Source organism: Meriones unguiculatus, chromosome 10 (assembly GCF_030254825.1).
Source record: "Meriones unguiculatus strain TT.TT164.6M chromosome 10, Bangor_MerUng_6.1, whole genome shotgun sequence".
Classification (NCBI taxonomy): domain Eukaryota; kingdom Metazoa; phylum Chordata; class Mammalia; order Rodentia; family Muridae; genus Meriones; species Meriones unguiculatus.
Window position 1 is genome coordinate 41,951,106 of NC_083358.1, and position 21,314 is coordinate 41,972,419.

General features: G+C 40.6%; 1 protein-coding gene across 2 annotated transcripts in view; it reads left to right on the forward strand.

Annotated features, from left to right (window-relative positions):
• Window positions 1–4,103: 4,103 nt before the first annotated feature.
• Neto2 (neuropilin and tolloid like 2) overlaps window positions 4,104–21,314 on the forward strand; it is a 59,124-nt gene continuing 41,913 nt past the window's right edge. For both annotated transcript variants that reach the window (XM_060392299.1, XM_060392300.1), the window contains exon 1: window positions 4,104–4,346. In XM_060392299.1, coding sequence (XP_060248282.1) covers window positions 4,313–4,346 — 34 coding nt within the window. In that variant the 5' untranslated portion in view covers window positions 4,104–4,312. The remainder of the gene's footprint in view (window positions 4,347–21,314) is intronic.

A 21,314-nucleotide genomic window follows, 5' to 3' on the forward strand; every position in this document is an offset into this window, starting at 1 on the left:
AGGAAGTAAACAGACATTTAAAAATGAGACTTTTAGCTTTGAAGAGAAAAATACCATTTATGTTAGCAATTTTATTCTAATGAATATAACTTGAGTCTGAAGTGAAAGTAACTGATGACCAGAAATCTTCCTGATAATTTAAATTTTTCCTGATAAAAAAATAAATTACTATCACAGGAGAAAATATTTCTTAAAAGCTTTCTTAATTTGTGAAGAAAAAGTTTAAAACAAGTTTCACTGACAGTTTTATCAGAGCTACTTTTGATTCCCTAGCTGTTCTTTGGTGTCATTAATAGAAGACCAGTTTGGAATCCTGTTTCTTATGGATTGTATGCCACCAACCTGCAAATTAGTATGCTGAAGCCCTAACATCAGGTGTGGCTGTATTTGAAGACAGGGTCTCTAAAGAGATAATTATTATTAAATAAGGTCATACGGTTGGTCCCTTAGCTAATTGATTAGTGTCTTTATAACAAGCAGAAGCGACGGGAGGAGCATGGAATAAAATCACTTGCAGAGTCTCTGAGGCAGGAAAGAGCCCACAACAAAAGTCAAGGCTGTTAGCACCTTTCTCTCAGTCTTCCAGCCTCCCGGACACCCACAGCATGGGATCCTAACATACTCAAAACATTTTAAAGCATTTGTAATTTCCCCTTTTCTTCCCCAAACCTGTTCCTATCACAGCTGTAAAACAGTTAAATCTTCTCTCACTGAGATCCTATGTAATTTTGGTTTTTCTCTAAATTTCATCATTACCATAGCCATACTTGCACTCTACTGCGGGGCAGCTTGAGATACGCATATTATTAATACAAATAAATTTTCTAAATATCAGAGTTTGGTAAGTTACAAATCCCGTTGTCTTCCTTAGTTGTGTTTCTGTATTAGTCAGCTTGGACTGCCACAAAATATTGTAGAATAAGTGGCTTAAATAGTGGCCTGTATTTTCCAACAGAGCTGGAGGCAGGAGTCCCAGATCAAGGCACCGGCCAATTCAGCTTCTTAGGAGGATTCTCTTTCTGGCTTGCAAATGACTATCTTGTCCTCACATGGCCTTTCCTTGGTGACAGTGTGATGAGAACAACCTTTCTTTGCTCCTATGGGAACACTAGTTTCATGGCTTCAGAGTCTCGCCTTTACAACCTCAATCAACCAGTGTTTATCCGGCCCCCATCAAGATGCATCCACACTTCAAACTAGGGTTTTCACTCACAGGCTTTAGGGAACAAAGCATTTGTTCGCTAACAGTGTCTAACCGTAGCAAACCTGCCTTTATAGACTATCCTTTAATAAACTGTTAGACCTCCCAAATTGCACACAAAGAAACAACAAAATCCATTAAGTATACAAACATTCAGATATAATACTGCTGCTTCCATCTCAATCCTCCTGCCTCAGCCTCCCAAGTGCAGGTATTACAGGCATGTTCCATCATGCCTATTAATTTTTAAATGATTAATTTCATTAATAAGTCAATGACATATGGCTTCCCCCCCCCCCCCAAACAGGGCTCGCCTGAAGCTCACTAAGCAGACCAGGCTGACTTGAACTCACAGAAATCAACCTGTTTCAGCTGGAATTAAAGGTGTGTGCCACCAAGCCCAGTACAGACAGCACTATTAAAATGTTATATCTGACTAAGTGAGAAAAAACCAAATCTGAGCTAGAGGAATGATCCTGTGAAAATCTGCAAAGAGTGTGTTTATTCCTTAATGACTGGCCATGAAACTACAAAAACAGAGTTCTCAGCCACACACACACCCCACCAAAACTGGCAGGGAATGTGGAAACAGAATGGGTGCTAATAGGTGGCATTCCCAGAAAATAATAATTCAGGTACAGAGAAGACAAACTGCTTTCCTGTGGATTTAGCTTATGTATGGCTGTAAGGTAGTCTCAACTATGATCTATGCCTTACTACATACAAGTGTCTTAAGGGAGGGGAACACACATCAAATTAACATTCTCAATGGAAGTCTACTCCCAAGCCATCGCACGGGAGTCTATCAACATGTTACTATCAGTAAAACCTACAAAGCTAAGTAAGTACTAGGCATCTACTTTTTGAAGTGCTATGAGTTCTCTATCCCTTTTCACCCCCTCAACTCGGCCACCAGATTAATCTTCACAGAACTCCATGACTCCACTAATAAAAATGATTCCCCTGGCCTAGGAATCCAAGTACAAACTCCTAACACTTAGCATTCAAGCAAGTTGGAGGCTGGAGAGATGGCTCAGTGTTTAAGAGCACTTGCTACTCTTCCACTAGTCCTGAGTTCAATTCCCAGCAACCACATGGTGGCTCACAACTATCTGTAATGGAATCTGACTTCCTCTTCTGGTGTGCATGAAAACAGAGAACTCGTATACATAAAGTAAGTTTTTAAAAAACATTCAAGCAACTCCTACCAACCCTTCCAATCCTGAGGATTCAGGGTTCAACCAATAGAACAGCCTTCTGTGTCTATGTTGAATATGTGCAGATTTCCTCCCTATCATTATTCCCTAGCCAATACAGTAATTACTATTTACATATCATTTACATTGTGCTAGGTATTATAATTAATCTAGAGACAACCGAAAGCCTACAGGAGGATATGTGTAGTTTACATGCTCATAACATCCTATGAAGGACTTGACATGTGCTGGTGGGGGATAAGAGACAGGTGTCCTAAAACCAATGGAGTTATGACTCCATTTCAAATTCCACATTCATCTTTAGTTCCAGAAAGTAACACTTGTCCCAAATTCAATGCTCACACTGCTCCTTACCTGGCACTTGACAATCTCTCCTGTTCACTTGCCATCCAAAGCTTTCCATTCTTTTTTTTTTCCCTCTTTCATGGAGGATTCTCTGATGACATCACACAGGCTGATATCTTTTCTTCAGTCAACTACCCAAAGGACCCTGAAACTCAAAGGACTTCCCAATTTCTTTGCCCACTGTTGCCCAGAACTTAGACTGAATTATTACTTACTGTCTCCATTTACTGTTATTCTATTTGTGGAAAAGGTTCCGAAATGCCTTAGTCGTTGGTTCTTGGGTGCAATTTTTATTTAACTGCAGGTGATCACCTTAGAAACCCCAAATCACACATCTCTCATAACTACTGAGGCACACAGCAAAGGCCTAAACAACTTTATGCTAATTAGTGCTAATTCTCTTTATTTATAAACTTGTGAAATACTGATACTTTTGTGCTTCTCTTGAGGAGATCCAAGAAAAGAACGAACTTGACATCCTTGGAATATTTTGTTCAGTTGCTGGACATTCTAACTTAGCTATAATTTGCTAGATAAACATTTATGTATCAGGTCGCTTACAGCAGGGTCTTAGTACTGGTTGCTTCCCCAACACCAGGCTTGTTATACACACATATCTCACACCGATGCGAAGGGTGAAATACTGACTGTAGTCCGCCTGCATTCAGATAGTTTCTATTTCAATAGGCTGGAGCTTAGGGAGCTCTGCCAGCAAGGCAATTTCAAAGCACAAGTGCCGGGAGGGAAACGGGATAAAGCACGAGCTACACAGTTGTTAGGAGAGTAGAATTCTTTTTCTTTTCCAGTGGTGCTCACAAGTCCATCTGTACGGCGTTGGGAAGGGGCGGCGTTGGGGAGACCCACCCTGTGGACTCAGTCTCAGTCTCCCGTCCTCACTGCAGCTACCACAGAAAGTTTCGCTTCTCTGACTGGCTTCCAGCCCAGTGTGGGGAGGACTGGAAGTGAAGCTTCCTCCAGCGGCGCTGTGCCTGGCAACTGTTGAGGAAGGGGCCCTAAGTGCAACCACCGTTACCGCGGGTCCAGCGAACTCACCCGGGCACGTCCGGGGGTCCCCGAGGGGGTGTGCCCTCCACCGAGATCGGCGAGGCTGGGCAGACCGTTTTCAAGCACCGGGGCTTGAGGTCCTAGGGACGAGGGCCGGAGGCCTCGAGGAGCCACCGGCAGGGCGGGGTGGGCCGCGCGCGAGGCCCCGGAGGCGAATGGCGGGCGGGGCACGCGGGCGGGCGGGGCCGCGCGTGCGCAGTGGCCGCGCGGCCGGCACGCGGGGCTGCGCTCCCTGCTTAAATGAGCCGGGGCTGCCGGCGCGCGCCACTTCAAGGGAGCCCGCCACGGGAGCGGCCAGCGCCGGCTTCCCTCTGCGCGCCGGGAGGCGGCGGCCGTCGGGGGCCCGGCACGGCGGCCCGGGGCGCTGCGCCCGCTGCACGGAGGCGGCGGCGTCCGGCGATGGGCACCGAGCGGAGCCACCGCGCCGGGCCGTGACCGCCGCGCCGCCGCCCCGGGCGCTCTCGGAGCGCCGACGCTGAGGAACATGGCCCTGGAGCAGCTCTGCGCGGTCCTCAAAGGTAAGCGCGGGAGCCGGCGCGGACGGCGCCCCCTGGCGGGCCCGGCCGCGCTCCGCGCCGCCGCCTTCGCGCCCTTTGTCTGGCCCAGGCCGCCCGCCGCCGCCGGCTTACTCTAAGGGGCGCCCGGGCCGGGCGCTGCGGCCGTGCGCTCGCGCCGAGCACCTGGCGGAGCGCGGCGCGAAGCACGGTGGCCCCGGCGGCCGCCGCGGAAAGTGATGCCACACACCACGCCCAAGCACCAACTCCGCGCGGGGCCGCGACTGCCGAGGAGCCCGCGCCGCCCGCGCCCCCGGCCGTCCCACCTGCTGCGGCCGCGAGGCTGCGGCACCACTGCGGCCCCCGGGCCGCCCGCGGCCCCGCGCCGCCTCCCCCGGATCGCGGAGTCCTGCCGCCTCCGAGTCCCGGGCGGAGGACGACACCGCTCTTCTGCGGCCGGCGGGCCGACAGCGCGGGGCTCGCAGAGCCTCTCGGCGGAGACGTTATTTCAGATGAATGTTCCCTGAAGATTTCCACTGAGAGGCAAAGTTTATTCCAGAACTCGTCCTGGATCCTTTTCTGAATCTCAAGGAAAAGGCACCGCCATTCAGTAGACGACTTCCTTTTCACCTAGTGATTTAATTGCAAATGGAATATCCTAATGCCTTTTTAAAAAAAACCCTCTTAGATTCAAAAAGTCGTTAAGACGGCGTTAATACTGGCACGTATAGTTTTAGCACTGAATCTTAATATTTGCACCGTTGCAGATTTTGGTGTTTTCCTGTTCCGTGTTAACACCTTATTTTCAAATTTTGTTTTATTAGAAAGTTAAGATACAACTTTACTTTTAATTGTTCTTGAACTAATGACGTTTTAGACAAACTTCATAATTGGACAACTGTTCATAAATTCTTAATTGACGTTACAGTCACTTAATTTAAACATTTACCTACCCAACTGAATGTATTAATACTTGTATGTGCAGATTGTGCCAAAATAACCAATAACTTCTGGCCAGTGAATATTTCAGTTAATCCATAAATGCTTAGTAATTCCTTTATTATAAAATTTTTTAATTCTGTAGCTACTTATAATTCCTGATTTATGTAGCTATTTCCTTGGAAATTAACATTTCGTTTCATTCTTTCATAATAAATGAACCACATGCACAACTGGATTTCTGCTGTTTAGGGGAATTTTCTTCATTCTGCTTGTGAACCCACCAGATTCATAATGACAAATCCATCTGAGAGTAGCCCCCGGCAAGAAACCGCTTGGATCTGTTACACAGCTTTAGGTTTACCTGCAGAACTGGACGAAACTGAACCGGATAGGACAGGGCAAGCTCCCTAGGTACTCAAGGAATTGCAGCGCTGCTGCCTGTGCCTTTTCAATGGGTACACACTGCCCCCTCTGGCCAACGCGAATGATTGCACCTATCCGGAAAAAATTCTGTGTTGATGGCTGAGCTCCAGTAAAAACAGTAGTATCTGGCTTTTATTACATTTTTCAAGTATTATTCAACCTGAACTATTTTTAAATGCTGAAGCATTTTTACAGCTCGAGGTAAATTGTGCTGTTGTGGGCTTACTAGGAAAAGAACAGTCTATTTTTAATTCATCTATACTATGCTTTGTAAGCATTAGAATTTGGTTTAGAAAGAATTTTTTAAAATATTAACAGAATTTGAACCTGAGAAGGCAATCTGGAGGCTGAAAGAAAAAGAGAGGGCTTGGGTTTTACTGCACATATTAAATCATTTGCTTTTTAAATCAAATGCATATATTTCCTATCTAAAGTAATGTTATTTAAAATGTACTTTAAGACAACTACTGTTTTCCAGTGCTACTATTCGTCTGTATTCCAAGGAATGAAAAAGTATCCTGTAAGTGTCTGATAAGTGAAATTTTCCACAGCAAGAGGTTCTTCTCTTAAATGTCCATTTAACACTTGTATAATTATAGCCGCTACTTACTCAAATCCTTTTTTTGGAATACAGTGGTCATTTTCCAGTTAAATACCAGAAATGACTGTGAGGTGTTGAGTGGAAAATATTTTTTTAAATCATGTGGGGAGTGCTCATGCAGCAGCATGCATACGGAGGTCAGAACCTGTGGGAAGTTGGTCTTGGGGATTGAACTCAGGTTGTCAGGTTTGGCAGCAAGTGCTTTTACCAACTAAGATATCTTGACAGCCCCAAATGTAATTTTTAAAGATGCCACTATTCTTTTTCTATTTTGAAACAGTTAGGACAAAAGAGTAGTTCTGTTAGGTGATTTAAGCCTTTCTAATATTAGTGAAAGTGAATGCTTCACCCTGTCATTACCACTCTAGGTAGAATCTGAGCCAGCCTTCTGTCTGTGGCAGCTAGGCATTACGATCCTGTGAGAATCGGATGCTGAAACTGTGAAGCAATTGTTTCTTCTCAAATACTGCACGTTTGCATCGGTAAAATCCTGTTAGACCCATTTATATACAAAGCTATGTAATCTGATGTTAAGCTTATGACATATGGAGCTCAACTATGCTTTATATATTTAAAAGTCTTATCTGAACTGTTCTCTAGTCTTAAACTTCATCCAGTAAAGATACGGACGGTGGTAACTAGCCCTTTAACAGTAAAGCTTCTTTGTAATACAGCTTTCTGAAAACTTGACCAAGAGGGAGGGTTAGTTTAGAAAAAAATGTTTAATTATCAATTGAAATTGTATATCAAACAATGGTTTTATTATAATAAATCTTGAACTAAAAACCAATTTACATTTCAAACCACAGTGTTCCTTAAGGGGGAAGTATGTGTGCATAACAAAACCAGTTTAAATCAAAATCATTTCCAGACCTTTGGGAATAAGATAGGAAAATAATAGGCTGTAAATTTCATACCTGTTTTTCAAACAGTATTTCAAATTTTAGAGGCATCACCTGTTCAGCATAATCTATCACCTTTCTATTTATTCTCCTTCAAAATAATTATTGATGTTTTAAATGTGTTTCTGGAATACTGAAGGTTGAGTTAGAAAGGAGGCTCTTAAGGGGTTATTTAACCAGGGAATCCTAAAGTTTCCTTAATAGCAGAAGCGCTTCTGAAGTAACAACAAAATCCAGAACAATTAATGAGGAGGGTTGCTGCAATTGTGGTAGGAGGCCACCCACTTTTCAGCATGTTCAGCCTATTTCTTTTTTTTTTTTTTTTCAGCCTATTTCTTACAAAATGACAAGAGTACCATATACTTATCTGAAGTTTAATTTTGTTCTGGTTAAAATAGGTTAGATCAGCTATGCACTGAGTAATATATTAGAAATTACCTAGATGATAGTAGTTATTTTTTCAGATGTGGCTTGATCACATGAAAATTTGAAGACTGTTTCTATAGATGTGGAAAGTTGACTCCTTTAATCAAGATACATACAAAACTGCCCTCAGAGCGCTCACTAACACACTGTGTCCGTTGTTCATGAAGGAGAAAGCACTTCTGCTGCAGTCACTTTATTACCAATGTGTCTGGCAGGATGATCAACATCTGTAGGCTGCAGTGATCTAATGGCTACCAACCATCTTAATTCTCCACTAAGAATATATGAGATTTAGGTTTGGAGTGTGTGTGTGTGTGTGTGTGTGTGTACTTTGGAATATAGTTGGTTTAAAAAAAAAGCCATCATTCTGTCATGTTGTGTTAAATTTAACACCTAACATTTACTGCCTCGATGCTTAGAACAGGAATACCTAAAAAGAGGCATGTTTAATTGCTAGCAAAGATAAGTTGAATCAGGTTGATAAACCAAGAGTAGTATCTGGTATCTGAATAAAATGAAGGGGAAAAAAAAACTGTTCATTTTGTATCCCCAGATTTATGCTCAAATAAAAAGCTGAGCTGTGCACATGCTACTTTTTAAGTGAAGTGTGAATTTGTCGATGAGTACAGCTCTTTCAGTGCTGTGGGCAATCAGATTCCTGCTTAGTCACTTCGTGTATTCATCTAATTTGTATGGAGTGCTATTATGGGCCAGTCCAATCTTCTAGGCAGTGAAGAGATGTCAGTGAACCAGACAAACATGGTCTCTCTCTTCAATAAGAAGAAACTAAATAAGCACACGTACACACATGAAAAAAAAATCAGATACTATAAATAAATAGTAACAACTGAGTAAGATGATAAAACAGAGAGCTTATTTAGAAATTGGAGAAGCCTCAGAAAACATGACGGAACCAGCCATGCAGAGACTAATTCTAGATATATAACGTCAGCTAGTACCTAAGACCAGAATTACTTGGAACTGAAGACCTGTGGCAATCAGAAGATGAGAGAAGTAATCAGGTGCCAGATTGCACTGGACCACAAAAGAGTGTGGCTGGCAGATTTAATTTACATAAAATGGAAGTCTTTTGGAAGATTCTATGAAAAGCTATAGTGTGATCTGAATTACACTTTGAAAAGATAACTGGCTACTTTATGCACAGTAGTCCACAGAAGACTATAGCATAAACTTTAGAGTGTCACCAAATAGCCATTTTACTCTTCTTCAGTAATTCACTGAGTTTTAGTTAAAAACACAGTTACAGTAAAAATTGTTCTCAGACTCTCTTAGAGTTAGGTATGGTCATGTGATTCTGTCTAGCTGGGAGATATAAATATAGAATGATGTGTACATCTTAAGGAAACTGCTACTTTTTGTTTATAATAAACTTTTTGTTTTAAGATAATTTAGATTCTGGGCAAGTTTTTTTGTTTGTTTTTTTTGTTTTGTTTTGTTTTTAAGAAAAAAAGATGTTCTATACCGTGTTTTCCTCCATGCTGAGTATGATACAGGCATGGTAAATATGGAAGTTGTAATGGCTGGCAACCTAATATTTACATTGAGTCATGAATGGCCTTGGAAATAAAAAGCATAACTAAGTAAGATAGCATGGTCTTGGGTCTCTGATAATAGCCTTCACTTTGCTTTTTTTATCTCTAGTTTATTTGTTTACATGTCAGAAATATGATAGTAGTTTGTTTAAACTGTTCATTTTGGTATTCCTGCTACATATTCCAGTCTTAATGCTAATATAGGAATGTACAAAATCAGTGAAAGTAAGAAACTCCGATTGCTAGAGAGCTAGTAAATAGTCACAGCAGTTAAAATGAGGGTTCTGTCAAATAACCTTAATTTGAAAGAGGTTCTTAAAAGAAGGAGGTTTTGGAAATTGTAGATGTGATTTTTCTTGATGCAGAAAGATTCATAGCAAGTGTAGATAATCAGAAAAAAATAAATATTTGTAGGGGCTTAAGAAAACAGTAAAGCAATTCACCTGATCAACATTACAAGAAATAGTTCAGCCCATCTGCTGCCTCATCTGTTATTGGTCCCGACTTGTCTGTTAGTATCAAAGAAGAAAAAAAGTGGCCTATCTGTTTCTTTCAGGAAACTGTAATCATCCTATTGCAGTGGCCCTCGCAGTATGGCCCCAGGTCCAGCATCAGTAGTTCCTTCAGATACAGATTCCTGAGTGCTGCTTTAGGCATCGAGATAGCTAAAAGTAAAGCCCATTCACCCACCACTATCTGATCTGATAACCTTGGAGGTGACTGGTGCACATTAAACTTTGAGAAACACTATCTCTCTAATTCCTTTCTCAAACTTGAAATAAAATGGCAAGGTGGGGCCTGTATGTTTTTAAAACCATAACCTATTACGAGCTGTAACATCCAAAAAGTTGTGCCACTCTACAATCCAATGGCAGGATATAATATATCCTTTTTAATAGCCATAGCAACACTTGGGTGAACTTACTAAAAAGTTAATTATTATAGAAGGATCCCAGTAGGCTAACTGAACTTAGATTCAAAGTGGATCTGGCGACCATTTGCTTGCAAGTATAGGGTGCTCATCTTTATTCATCTTCTAATAAAGAAGAAGAACTGAATGTTTTGGTCCTTGCCTGAGTATGTTCGTTCCTATTTCAACTGTCAAGAGCACTTGTTCTTTCAGAGACTTGGGTTCAGTTTCTACCACCCATATGGTGGCTCACAAACGTCTGCATATCCAGGGGATCTGATGAGGACACCAAGCATGCACATGGTGCACATATGTGCATGAAGGCAAAACACATGTAAAATAACTTTTTAAAAAAGATAAATAACCCTTAAAAGAAGTCTTGTTTTTGCTTACCAAGAGTAACCAATTAACTGTGACTGAAAATAACTTTAAATATCAGCCAGTAAGCCCAGCACTTTCTTCAAGCTGCTATTCATCACCTATATAGGACTGGAGCCAAAGCTGTTTATCTAACAGCCAGCTCTCTTTTTGTGATTTTAAATCATATTTGGATTTTGTACCAAAAGCTATTATTTCCTCAGTTTGCAAAATATTGAAATACAACCCCCCCATATATACGTTTAAAATCTTTCTTAGCAAATTTATATTGACATTCAATGGTATCCAAATTGAGGTCCAAAGGGGTCTTGTTTTTATACCGTATTCTGGACAAACACATACACATCAACAAAAGGCCCATAAGTTCAGTTGTCTCCTTGGCTGGACCAGGCACACTGGACTTCTATCCCTTGTACCTTCTTTTCCATGATGTTCTCTAAGCCTTAGAGGGGTTGATATAGATGTCCTGTTTAGACACAAACATTTCATGGTTGCTTAGTTTCCACAGTTTAACCAGTTGTGAGTCACTGCATTAATGAGTTGCTGCATTCATGACCACCCACTTCAAAATGAAGCTTCTCTAGTAAAGGCTGAGAGCAGTACTAAGCTATGGTTGTAAATGTAACTAGTTAGAACGTTTAACACAATAACCCCCTACTCATGCTTTTACAAAGATAATTAACCTCATTGGGTAAAAAAAAAAAAAAAATAGAAGACATCAAAGTAGGAGGAGGCTTATTAGGAGAGCCAGGGTTTCAGCAAGGTGGGATGTATAAGTGTGTGAGAGTAATTGGGGTATGAAAATTTGACCCAAAACTCAGTTTATATGTATTTGAAGTTGTCAAAGAATTATACATACATATATACATTGAGGAAGATACCTGATATCAACCTCTATCTTACACATACATTTTCATGAAATTAAACTGTACTACACAAAAAAAAAATTATATTATGGCACTCCTGGGAGGTAATTGAATAATAAAGTATCTTAGCTAGGGTTTTACTGCTGTAAAAGTACACCATGACCACAACAAGGAAATGTTTTCCTTTATAAGGATCCTAATATTTAACTGAGGCTGGCTTACAGTTAAGAGGTTTAGTTTATTTTATTATCACTATGGTGGGAAACATGGTGGCATGCAAGCAGACAAGGTGCTGGAGAAGAAGCTGAGAGCTCTACATCTTGAGAGACTGTATACTACAATGGGTATATCTTGAGCATAGAAGACCTCAAAGCCCACGGTGACACACTTCATCCAACAAGACCACACTTATTAATAGTGCCACTCCATATGGCCAAGCTTTCAAACAGATGAATCTGTGGGGCCCATTCCTATTCAAACCACCACATAAAGGCACTACTTTACCAATGAATTGTTTACTAGGCTTATTCTGAACAAGCTATTGAGAAAAGAGTGCCTCAATAGTGCCTGGTGGAGGAAAGAGGCCACTGAGGTTTGCCTTTGAGGAATTTATCTTGTCTTAGCCCCTACCTCTGTTTATTTGTTCGTTTGTTTGTTTGTTTGTTGTCTGCTCTCTGGCTGCTATGAGAGGCTACTACCACACCCTCTCTACCCTCAGTCCAAAAGCAATGGAGCAATCTACCCATGTACTAAAATCATTGAAACCATGAGCCAGAATAAATCTTTCTCTTTTCTCAGAGATTTGTTATGGTAACAAAAAACTGATTAGTGAAGCTAATGAGATTGTTGTTTGACATAGTGTCTTAATTACTGTTCTATTTCTTTGAAGAGACAGCATGACCAAGACAACTTATAAAAGGAAGCATTTAATTGGGGACCTCCTTAACAGTGTCAGAAGGTTCGCCTGTGATCATTGTGGTGTCCACACAGCAATGCATGATGGTAGAGTGGTAGTTAAGGCCTTAATTCTGACCCAAAAACTCCAGGCAAGAGAGAGAGCAAGACTGAGCCTGGGTGTGGGTTTTGAAACCTCACAGCCCACCTCTTGTGACATAACTCTTCCAACAAGGTCACACATCCTAATCCTTCCTAAAAAGACCACTGACTGGAAAACAAACATTCAAGTATATGAGCCTATGGGATCCATTCTTATTCAAACCACAACACATGGGATATTCTCCTTATTAACCTTGACAATTTCATGTCTCTTCCCTACAGTTCCAAGCTTCTTCAGATGAGATTCTTCCAAATCTAAACATCTTTGCCCTCTACTTCCCCCTTCTGGCATGCAGGAGCACATGCAGGTAGAGCACCCATATACCTAAAATAAATAAATAAGATCTTATCTTTAAAAAGATACAGTGTTGTTGGTTTTTTAAAAAACAAAAGAAACAAACAGCAAAAGAATCCTGCCTCAGTTCTAAGAAGGTAAAACAGTACAGACAGCAGGTAGACTTACTGCCCAAAGACTGTTCTGTCTGTATATGAGGTTACTGCCTCACTGAACAGTTATCCTGGGATCCTCTTTCATCTGTGTCATCTATTGAAGGTATTTTCTTTTTTCTTTCTTTCTTTCTTTCTTTCTTTCCTTCCTTCCTTCCTTCCTTCCTTCCTTCCTTCCTTCTTTCTTTCTTCCTTTCTTTCTTTCGTGTGTATATGTTTCAAGATAGGTTTTCTCTGTGTAGACTTCGCTGGCCTGGACTCACTTTATAGACCAGGTTGGCCTGCAACTCACAGAGATCCAACTGCCTCTGCCTCCGTGAGTGCTGGGATTACAGGCCTGCACCACATCTCGGCTTTGAAGCTACTTTCAGTTGTCACTATACCCAATACCTCTGCTAACAGTACACCTATCAAAGTCTCTTCCTCCTTACCTCACTATCACTTGTTACAGTGTGTTCTGCTGTTCTGCTTTCTTTCCCAGGTTGTGGTATCCCTCCTAACTTTTTTCCCTTAACTGACCTGCTTCTCCCTACTAGATGCACAAGAAACTCCTCTGTGGAATACATATTACAACACTTAGTTTGCAAAAGATTTTATCTCAAATGATCTGCTAGTCACTTTCAAATCAAATTTGCTATAGTTTCCCTTGACAAGATTATAGAATCCAACCCCTTTTCTAAGGCTAGAGCTCCAGTCACTGACTTTAGAAAGGTTATACAGATAATAGCTATATTTTAAGGGTCACATGTAACCTGGGTGTGCTTTGTAAGCACAGAGGGTTTTCACTTCCTTAGGACAACCAATGACAGTATCCTTGCCCCATCAGATGTCATTAATGCTCCAAGAGTTCAAACAAAAGTGTATGAACTTTAGATGGCAGTCTTTCAAGAAGCAAGTATATCAGTGTCATGCTGAAAGGTACCTTGTGTCCTCAACTTTAGGTTTGTGCCACCAATTAATAAAAGATCAAGCTTTGTATTCTTTGCATACATGACCAGGAGTGGGAAATGTGGGTTGTGAGAGGACGGACAGGAGCATCATTTTATTTAAATGAGACATCTTTGGGTGGATCTAAATTGACATCCCACCCTGAACAATTATCCTTTGTGTCTTCCTAGAATATTGACAAAGTGGTCAAAAAGCCCTCACTCTGCTCATGGGATATATCGACTTTGTAAGTGTATCTCTGTGTACAATCCTAGAAAGCCAAATCATGCTTCTAGAGTAATCTCCTACTGTCTAATGGTCCATTTGAAGCCTGACAAAGTTTATTCACCTTAATACCTCACAGGGTGCTAATATGTGTTGGTTATAGCTGGCATGTTTTCAGATTGAGTTGAAGCTGCCCCTTAGCACTAGTCTAGAGCCATGGAAAAACATTATTCAACAGAAAGATACCTTAGGAACTTTGTAGTAATGAAAGAATTTATTATACTAGACAAATTATTCAAACTGTAAAAAATATCAGCCTATCAGTATTTCTTAACATCCCCAGTAGGTAAGTTGCACAAGACAGTATAAGGACACACTTGGTAAGAATTGGTGAGATATTTGGTCTGCCATTGCCCAAGATCCTTCCCTTAGTTCCCCTCAACCCTTCACACTTACAGGGAAACATTTTTATCTCCTTTTGAGATCGTTACTGGCTGTTCAATGTGCATGTGTTAGGCAAAGTATTTCAGCAGCCTGTGCTCATTAAAGGATATGTGCATTACTGCAGAGGGTCACTTAACATCCTACAGTGTACTGCAACCTTTGTTAAATATTACTTCAACTGCATGCACCTGGGATACCAAGCTCACTCTTGCATCCTGAAGCTTAGAGAGTATATTAGAAAAGATATTATTAGCTTAAGTTTCCTCTAGTCCCAAATGAAAGGACTCCAGCAAGTGCTGTTAACTAACTTATGTCTTTCCTTCTATGGAAGCTTTTTTTAACCTGTGGACAGCTAATCTAAAGAGTATAGGCACAGGGGCTCATTATTTAGGCTGTACCATTTATAACAGTCGCCTGACGCTCTCATTCTCTGCTAACAGACCTCAACTCTAGTACAAAACACTAGTACAAAAATCAAGTTAAAAAGAAAGCCTACGTCTAGTTTGCCTTTGTGAATGAAGATTGAGTCTCTTACCCAGGATCCTCCTTGATTAGCTTCCTTAGGTATAAGATTTTAGTATGATTATCCTTTATTATATGTCTAATATCTACTTATAAGTGAGTGTATACCATGTGTGTCTTTCTGCTTCTGGGATACTTCACTCAGGATGATCTTTTCTGGATCCCACCATTTGCCTGCAAATTTCATGATTTCCTTGAACAGGAGCTCCACAAGGAGAGCAACAGAACCAAAAAATCTGGGCACAGGGGTCTTTTCAAAGACTGATACTCCAAACAAGGACCATGCATGGAGATAACCTAGAACCTAGAACCCCTGCACAGAAGTAGCTCATGGCAGCTCAGTGTCCAGTAGGGTTCCCCAATAATAGGAACAGGGACTGTCTCTGACATGAACTCAGTGGCCTGCTCACCTCCACCTGAGGGGGAACCCGCCTTATCAGTCCATAGAGGAAGACAGTGAAGCCAGTCCTGATGAGACCTGATAGACTAGGGTGAGATGGAAGGGGAGGAGGACCTCCCCTTTCATTGGACTGGGGGAGGGGCATAGGAAAAGAGGGAGGAAGGGTGGGATGGGGAGGGGAAGGGGAAGGGGCTACAGCTGGGAAACAAAGTGAATAAAGTGTAATTAATAAAAATAAAATAAAAATACAAAGTGAATAAAAGGTAATTAATAAAAATTAAAATAAAAAATCTACAATAAACAAAAAATTAAATTAAATTTAAAAAAGAAAAGAAAAGAAAGCCTACATTCCACAAGAAATAAGATGACATCTGAGAAAACAGCTTCTTCCAAGAACCAGAACAAGAGTAGTACTCTAGTTGGAAACTTGAATTTTCTTTATGCTACTTCCCCATGATAAATTATTTTCTTTCTTCATAGTCCTGTAACACCAGTGTCTCTTTGTATATCACACTGACTGACATGCATACCAGTTCTTTAATCCTCTTGCTAACACATTTCTCTAAAGGTCTTCACTACCTGGACTACTATGACCTATCATGAGAGGAAATTATAAACAACCTGTAGCCAGCATCACTTGATCCTTTTGTCTTCCCCACACAGCTTCTCTGCCATTGAAATCTAATAGTGAGTTTCATTATTATTTTGCCTATGCTAGCCATTTCTACTGTCCTGAACAGATCACTGTCATCTGACTCTCAGCTCTTGGCCATGAACAGAAACTTAATGGAATATTGGATATGCCATCACACTCCTACTGAAGTTTTTGGTATGAGTAGCCTAATAATTCTCTGATGTCTACAACTTTACCAAGGCCTGTTCTACAGTGTCCTGTCCTGAAGCCTTTCAGTAAAAAATCCGCTTAGTAGGATTTCTGTGCTATTTTTCCTGCTTCTAGATTTAACTTTGTATCTTGAGCAGATTTAAAAATAAATAAATAAACCTACTTACAAAGCTGAACTGCGTTGTTACCAACATGAACCTTCTTACTTCTACCAGTCTACACCTACCCATCACAGCCAAATGAATTCCTGTCTGGGTTTCTTCCTTGCTGACTTGGTGTTCTTTTCTTCTCACCTCCCTCTCTACTGGAAGTCATCTTAACCAAAAAAAAAAAAAAACATGTCAGGGCTCGTTTGTGCCCTCTTGGGATTATTTTCATTTGTGCTAGAATATGGGTTGGCAGTTAGAGATTGGAGGCACCTACCTCTTGGGTATCTAGCCATGTAAGTCCATCTTGCAAATAGACTACTATTCCCAGCCCAGATAACACAGTGGAGAGAGAGAGGCTTTTTAAAATTATTTTAGAGTACATACCCTGATGCCAATCCCTCATTGTAAGAATAATATTCTTATATACCTGTGGGCACTCCAAAGGGTATGATTTACCAAGAGGAACTATCCTGGTGATTGAGTTAGATAATGGAAAAATACTAGGATTGCTAGGAATTGGTGCCACCTAGAATGAATACATAATTAAAACCTGAACCTTTCCTGGGTTTAATTTTTCTTCTTATTGTTGTGTGGGTGAGGGCATGAAGACGAGAGAACAACTCTAATGAATCTGTTCTGGGGTTGGACTTTGCCTTATTCAGAAAGTGCTTTTACCCAAAGCTACCACACTGGCCCTTCCTGTGCTGTTAACACAGTCACCAGTTCAAGACCATTAAGCTCCACCTATATACTCCTAAATAATAGTCCTTGTTGCAGAGCGTGGTGTTTGTGCTGTTGTAAGTTCCTTAAATTGTACCTGGAGACTTTGAGCCAGACTGAATTGGAAACTTTCAGACTCTTAAAAGTTGACTAAATCTCTACAAGTGCCTTATCTGCCACCAGTTCCCTCTTGCCTTTTGCCTTACCACTTTCAGTGATTCTCTTTGTACTAGGGATAACATTTCACTTCTCTTTAAGAGCACCATAACCTGTTTTAACAGATATTACATAAAAGAGACTATTTCACTGGACTCAGGGTAGTGTTAAAATCTTTAAGACTCTATTCATTCCAACAAGAAACCAGAACCCACTTAACACAAGAGATTTTAGAGGTCTAATAGATATCTAGATGCTCTAACTAGCAGCTGGCTCCAAGAACACTACCAGGTGACTGGCTACATTAAAAATGAAGTCTGGGGGCAGGAGAGATGGCTCAATGGTAAAGAATACTGTCTGCTCTTCCAGAGGTCCTGAGTTCTATTCCCAACAACCACTTGGTGGCTCCTAACCATCTATCCTGGGATATGATGCCCTCTTCTGGTGTGCAGGTGTACGTGTAGATAGAGCTCTTGTATATATGTTACATATGTAATTTTTTTAATGAATTCTGGTAACAATTTCCTGACAGAAGGGTGAATTGGTATCACATATGTACTTTTTTCATGGAGAAACTGCAAGGTGATCATTTGCGGTCCTCTACTATTCATATTCCTATTTCAGCTACCAAGATGAAATTAACCAATGACCTATTTGACCTACAGTAAACTATGTTTTGTTTTGTTCGTTTGGTGGTTTGGTTTGATTTTTGAGACAGGGTCTCACTATATAGTCACAGATGGCCTGGAATTCACTGTGTAGACAGGCTGGCGTGGAACTCACAGAGACCAACCTGTCTCTACCATGCCCAGCCTTAAACTGTACATATCAACCAGTCAGTACTGAACACTTGAGCCAGCTTAAGTACCTGAGCAGGAACTTTCTATAAGGCAAGACGTCTTCATTCCTTTGGATCATATTAACAATTTATTCCAATGGCTCTGTCTCCCCAGTTTGCATACTACTTGACAGAAGTCTTTCTTTTTTTTTTTAAGATGTATTTATTTATTATTTATACAGTATTCTGCTTGCATGTACGCCTGCACACAAGAAGAGGACATGGTTGTGAGCCACTGTGTGGTTGTTGGGAATTGAACTCAGGACCTTTGAAAGAGGAGCCAGTGTTTTTAACCTCTGAGCCCATCTCTCCATCCCCTGAAGTCTTTCTTTTTGCCTTAAAATTTTTCCTAATGAGATATTCCAACCAAGGACTGTGCATGGAGATAACCTAAGACCCCTGCACAGATGTAGCCCATGGCAGTGCAGTGTCCAAGTAGGTTCCATTGTAATAGGAACAGAGACTGTCTCTGACATGGACTGATTGGCCTGCTCTTTAATTACCTCCCCATGAGGGGGAAGCAGCATTACCAGGCCACAGAAGAAGACAATGCAGCCACTCCTGATGAGACCTAATTGACTAGGATCAGAAGGAAGGAAAAGAAGACCTCCCCATCAGTGGACTTGGGGAGGGGCATGCATGCAGAGGGTGGAGGAAGGGAGGGATTGGGATGGGAGGAGGGAGGGAACCACAGGGGGGATACAAAGTGAATAAAGTGTAATTAATAATGAAAAAAAAAGAAAAAGAAAAAAGAAAGAAAAGGAAGAAATAAATGAACCATTAAAAAAATTTTTTCCTAATGATATTTTTTATTTTCATTAAAATCTGTATTTTATTTAAATATTTATTAGTATGTGTGTGTGCAAGAGAGAGAATGTCCTAGGAAGCAATAAGAAGGTATGAGATCTCCTGTAGTTACAGGCAGTTTTGAGTCACTAACTTTGAGTACTGCAAACTCTGATCCTCAGAACAGCAACTGCTTTTGGCATTCACTGTAGCCCCAAATCTACATCATTTTAATATTACTAAGCTGAATTCTTTTTGCTACATATTGATAATAATATAATCACTTTTCCCATTTGTATATAAAGTAAATATGTATATTATAGATTTTAATAAAATGTGTAAAATAAAAGCATTTGTTTTTGTCTCTCTTGAAATAATTTATACACATAAACAAATCTGGGACTTATTTCCATGATTGATATACTATTCCAGAACCATTTGTTTTTAAATGTATTTTATGTATATAAGTGTTTCTTGCTTATTATGTTTTTTTGTTTTCTGATACTTTTTTACCATAAATTGTCCTGTTGGTTTTCTGGATTCTGTTACTAAAGATTATTTACTTTTGTTTCATGTATATGAATGTTTTACCTTCATGTATGTATATGCACCACATGTGTGCCTGTTCTCCTTGGAGGCCAGAAGAGGGCACTGGATCCCCTGGAACTGGGGCTCCAGATGGTTTTGAGCCACCATGCGGATGCTAGGAACTAAAACCAAGTCCTTTACAAGAGCATTGCGTGCTGTTAGCCCCTAAGCCACTGTCAGCCCGTTTGTTGATTTCTTACTATGTCTACTGGCGTTGTGGCACTAGCTTTAAAGCTATCAATTATAAATTTGACAATTGATAAACAGTTACATCTGTGATTCTGGAAGGAAAGAATACGAACAAATTTTTTTTGACCAGTTGTGTGTCATCTGAATGATAAACCATAGGACATAGCTTCCTATGACAGGATAATTAACATAAATAGGTGTTGTATTTGTTGAATTTCAACTTCCTGATGTCTTAGGTTTGGAGTTTGTTTTGTTTTATAATCATAAATCTTATTTTGTTGTAGTAGTTGTTTTTAAGTTCCAGGCTCTGTCCCTCTAATTTAGTTCCAATATAAAGATGGGACATGTTTTGTTTTGTTTTGTTTTGTTTTTTGCTTTGCTTTGCTTTGTTTTGTTTTGTTTTGAGAAAGGATATCATCATGTAACTCTGGCTGTCCTAGAACTCACTGAGACCCTCTGCCTCTGCCTCTGCCTCTGCCTCTGCCTCTGCCTCTGCCTCTGCCTCTGCCTCTGCCTCTTGAATTCTGGGATTAAAGACATGCACCATCACACCTAAAATGGGAATTTAAAAGAAAGAGAGAAAGAAAAGGAAAAAAAGGATTGTTTATTCCTACATAAGATCTTTAATACTGTCTGTAAGCAACAAAAGGAAAAGGCAACTGATATAGTTGAGAGAAGACAAAGGTTACTAAGGATTCAAAAAACCAAAGATGAAGAGGTCACTATTTCTTTTTTTTTTCTTTTTTTTTTCTTTTTTTATTTTTATTTTTTTTATCAGTTACATTTTATTAACTCTGTATCCCAGCCGTGTCCCGATCCCTCATTCCCTCCCAGTCCCTCCCTCCCTCCCTCATCTCCACCGTGCCCCTTTCCAAGTCCACTGATGGGGGGACCTCCTCCCCATTCATCTGATCCTGTTTTATCAGGTATCTTCAGGACTGGCTGCAAAGCCCTCCTCTGTGGCCTAACAGGACTGCTCCTCCCTTCGGGGGTGGGGAGACCAAAGAGCCAGTCATTGAGTTCCTGTTAGAAATAGTCCCTGTTCCCCTCACTTTGGGAAACCAATTGGTTACTGAGCTACCACAGGCTACATCTGAGTGGAGGTTCTAGGTTATATCCATACATGGTCCTTGGTTGAATGTCAGTCTCAGAAAAGACCCTGTGCCCAGATATATTTGGTCCTTGTGGAGCTCCTATCCTTTCCCCATCAGACTAACTCCCCTTCTTTCTTATGATTCCCTGTACTCTGCCAAAGGTTTGGTCATGAGTCTTTGCTTTGAAAACACTGCTAGTTAGAGTCTTTCAGATGCGCTCAGTAGACTCCTGTCATACGTTCAATGCACATCCCATCTGTCTTTCTAAATGAGGATTGATCATCTTACCCCATGTCCGCTCAATTGATTATCTTTTTTAGGTGTATAGATTTCATTATGTTTATCATATCTTATAGGTCTATATAAGTGAGTATATCCCATGTTTGTCTTTCTCCTTCTGGGATATTTCACTCAGAATGATCTTTTCTAGATCCCACCATTTGCCTGCAAATTTCATGATTTCCTCCTTTTTGATTGCTGAGTAGTATTCCATTGTATAAAAATACCACAATTTCTGTACCCATTCCACCGTTGATGGACATCTAGGTTGTTTCCAGGTTCTGGCTATTACAAATAGAGCTGCTATAAACATGGTTGAGCAAGTGT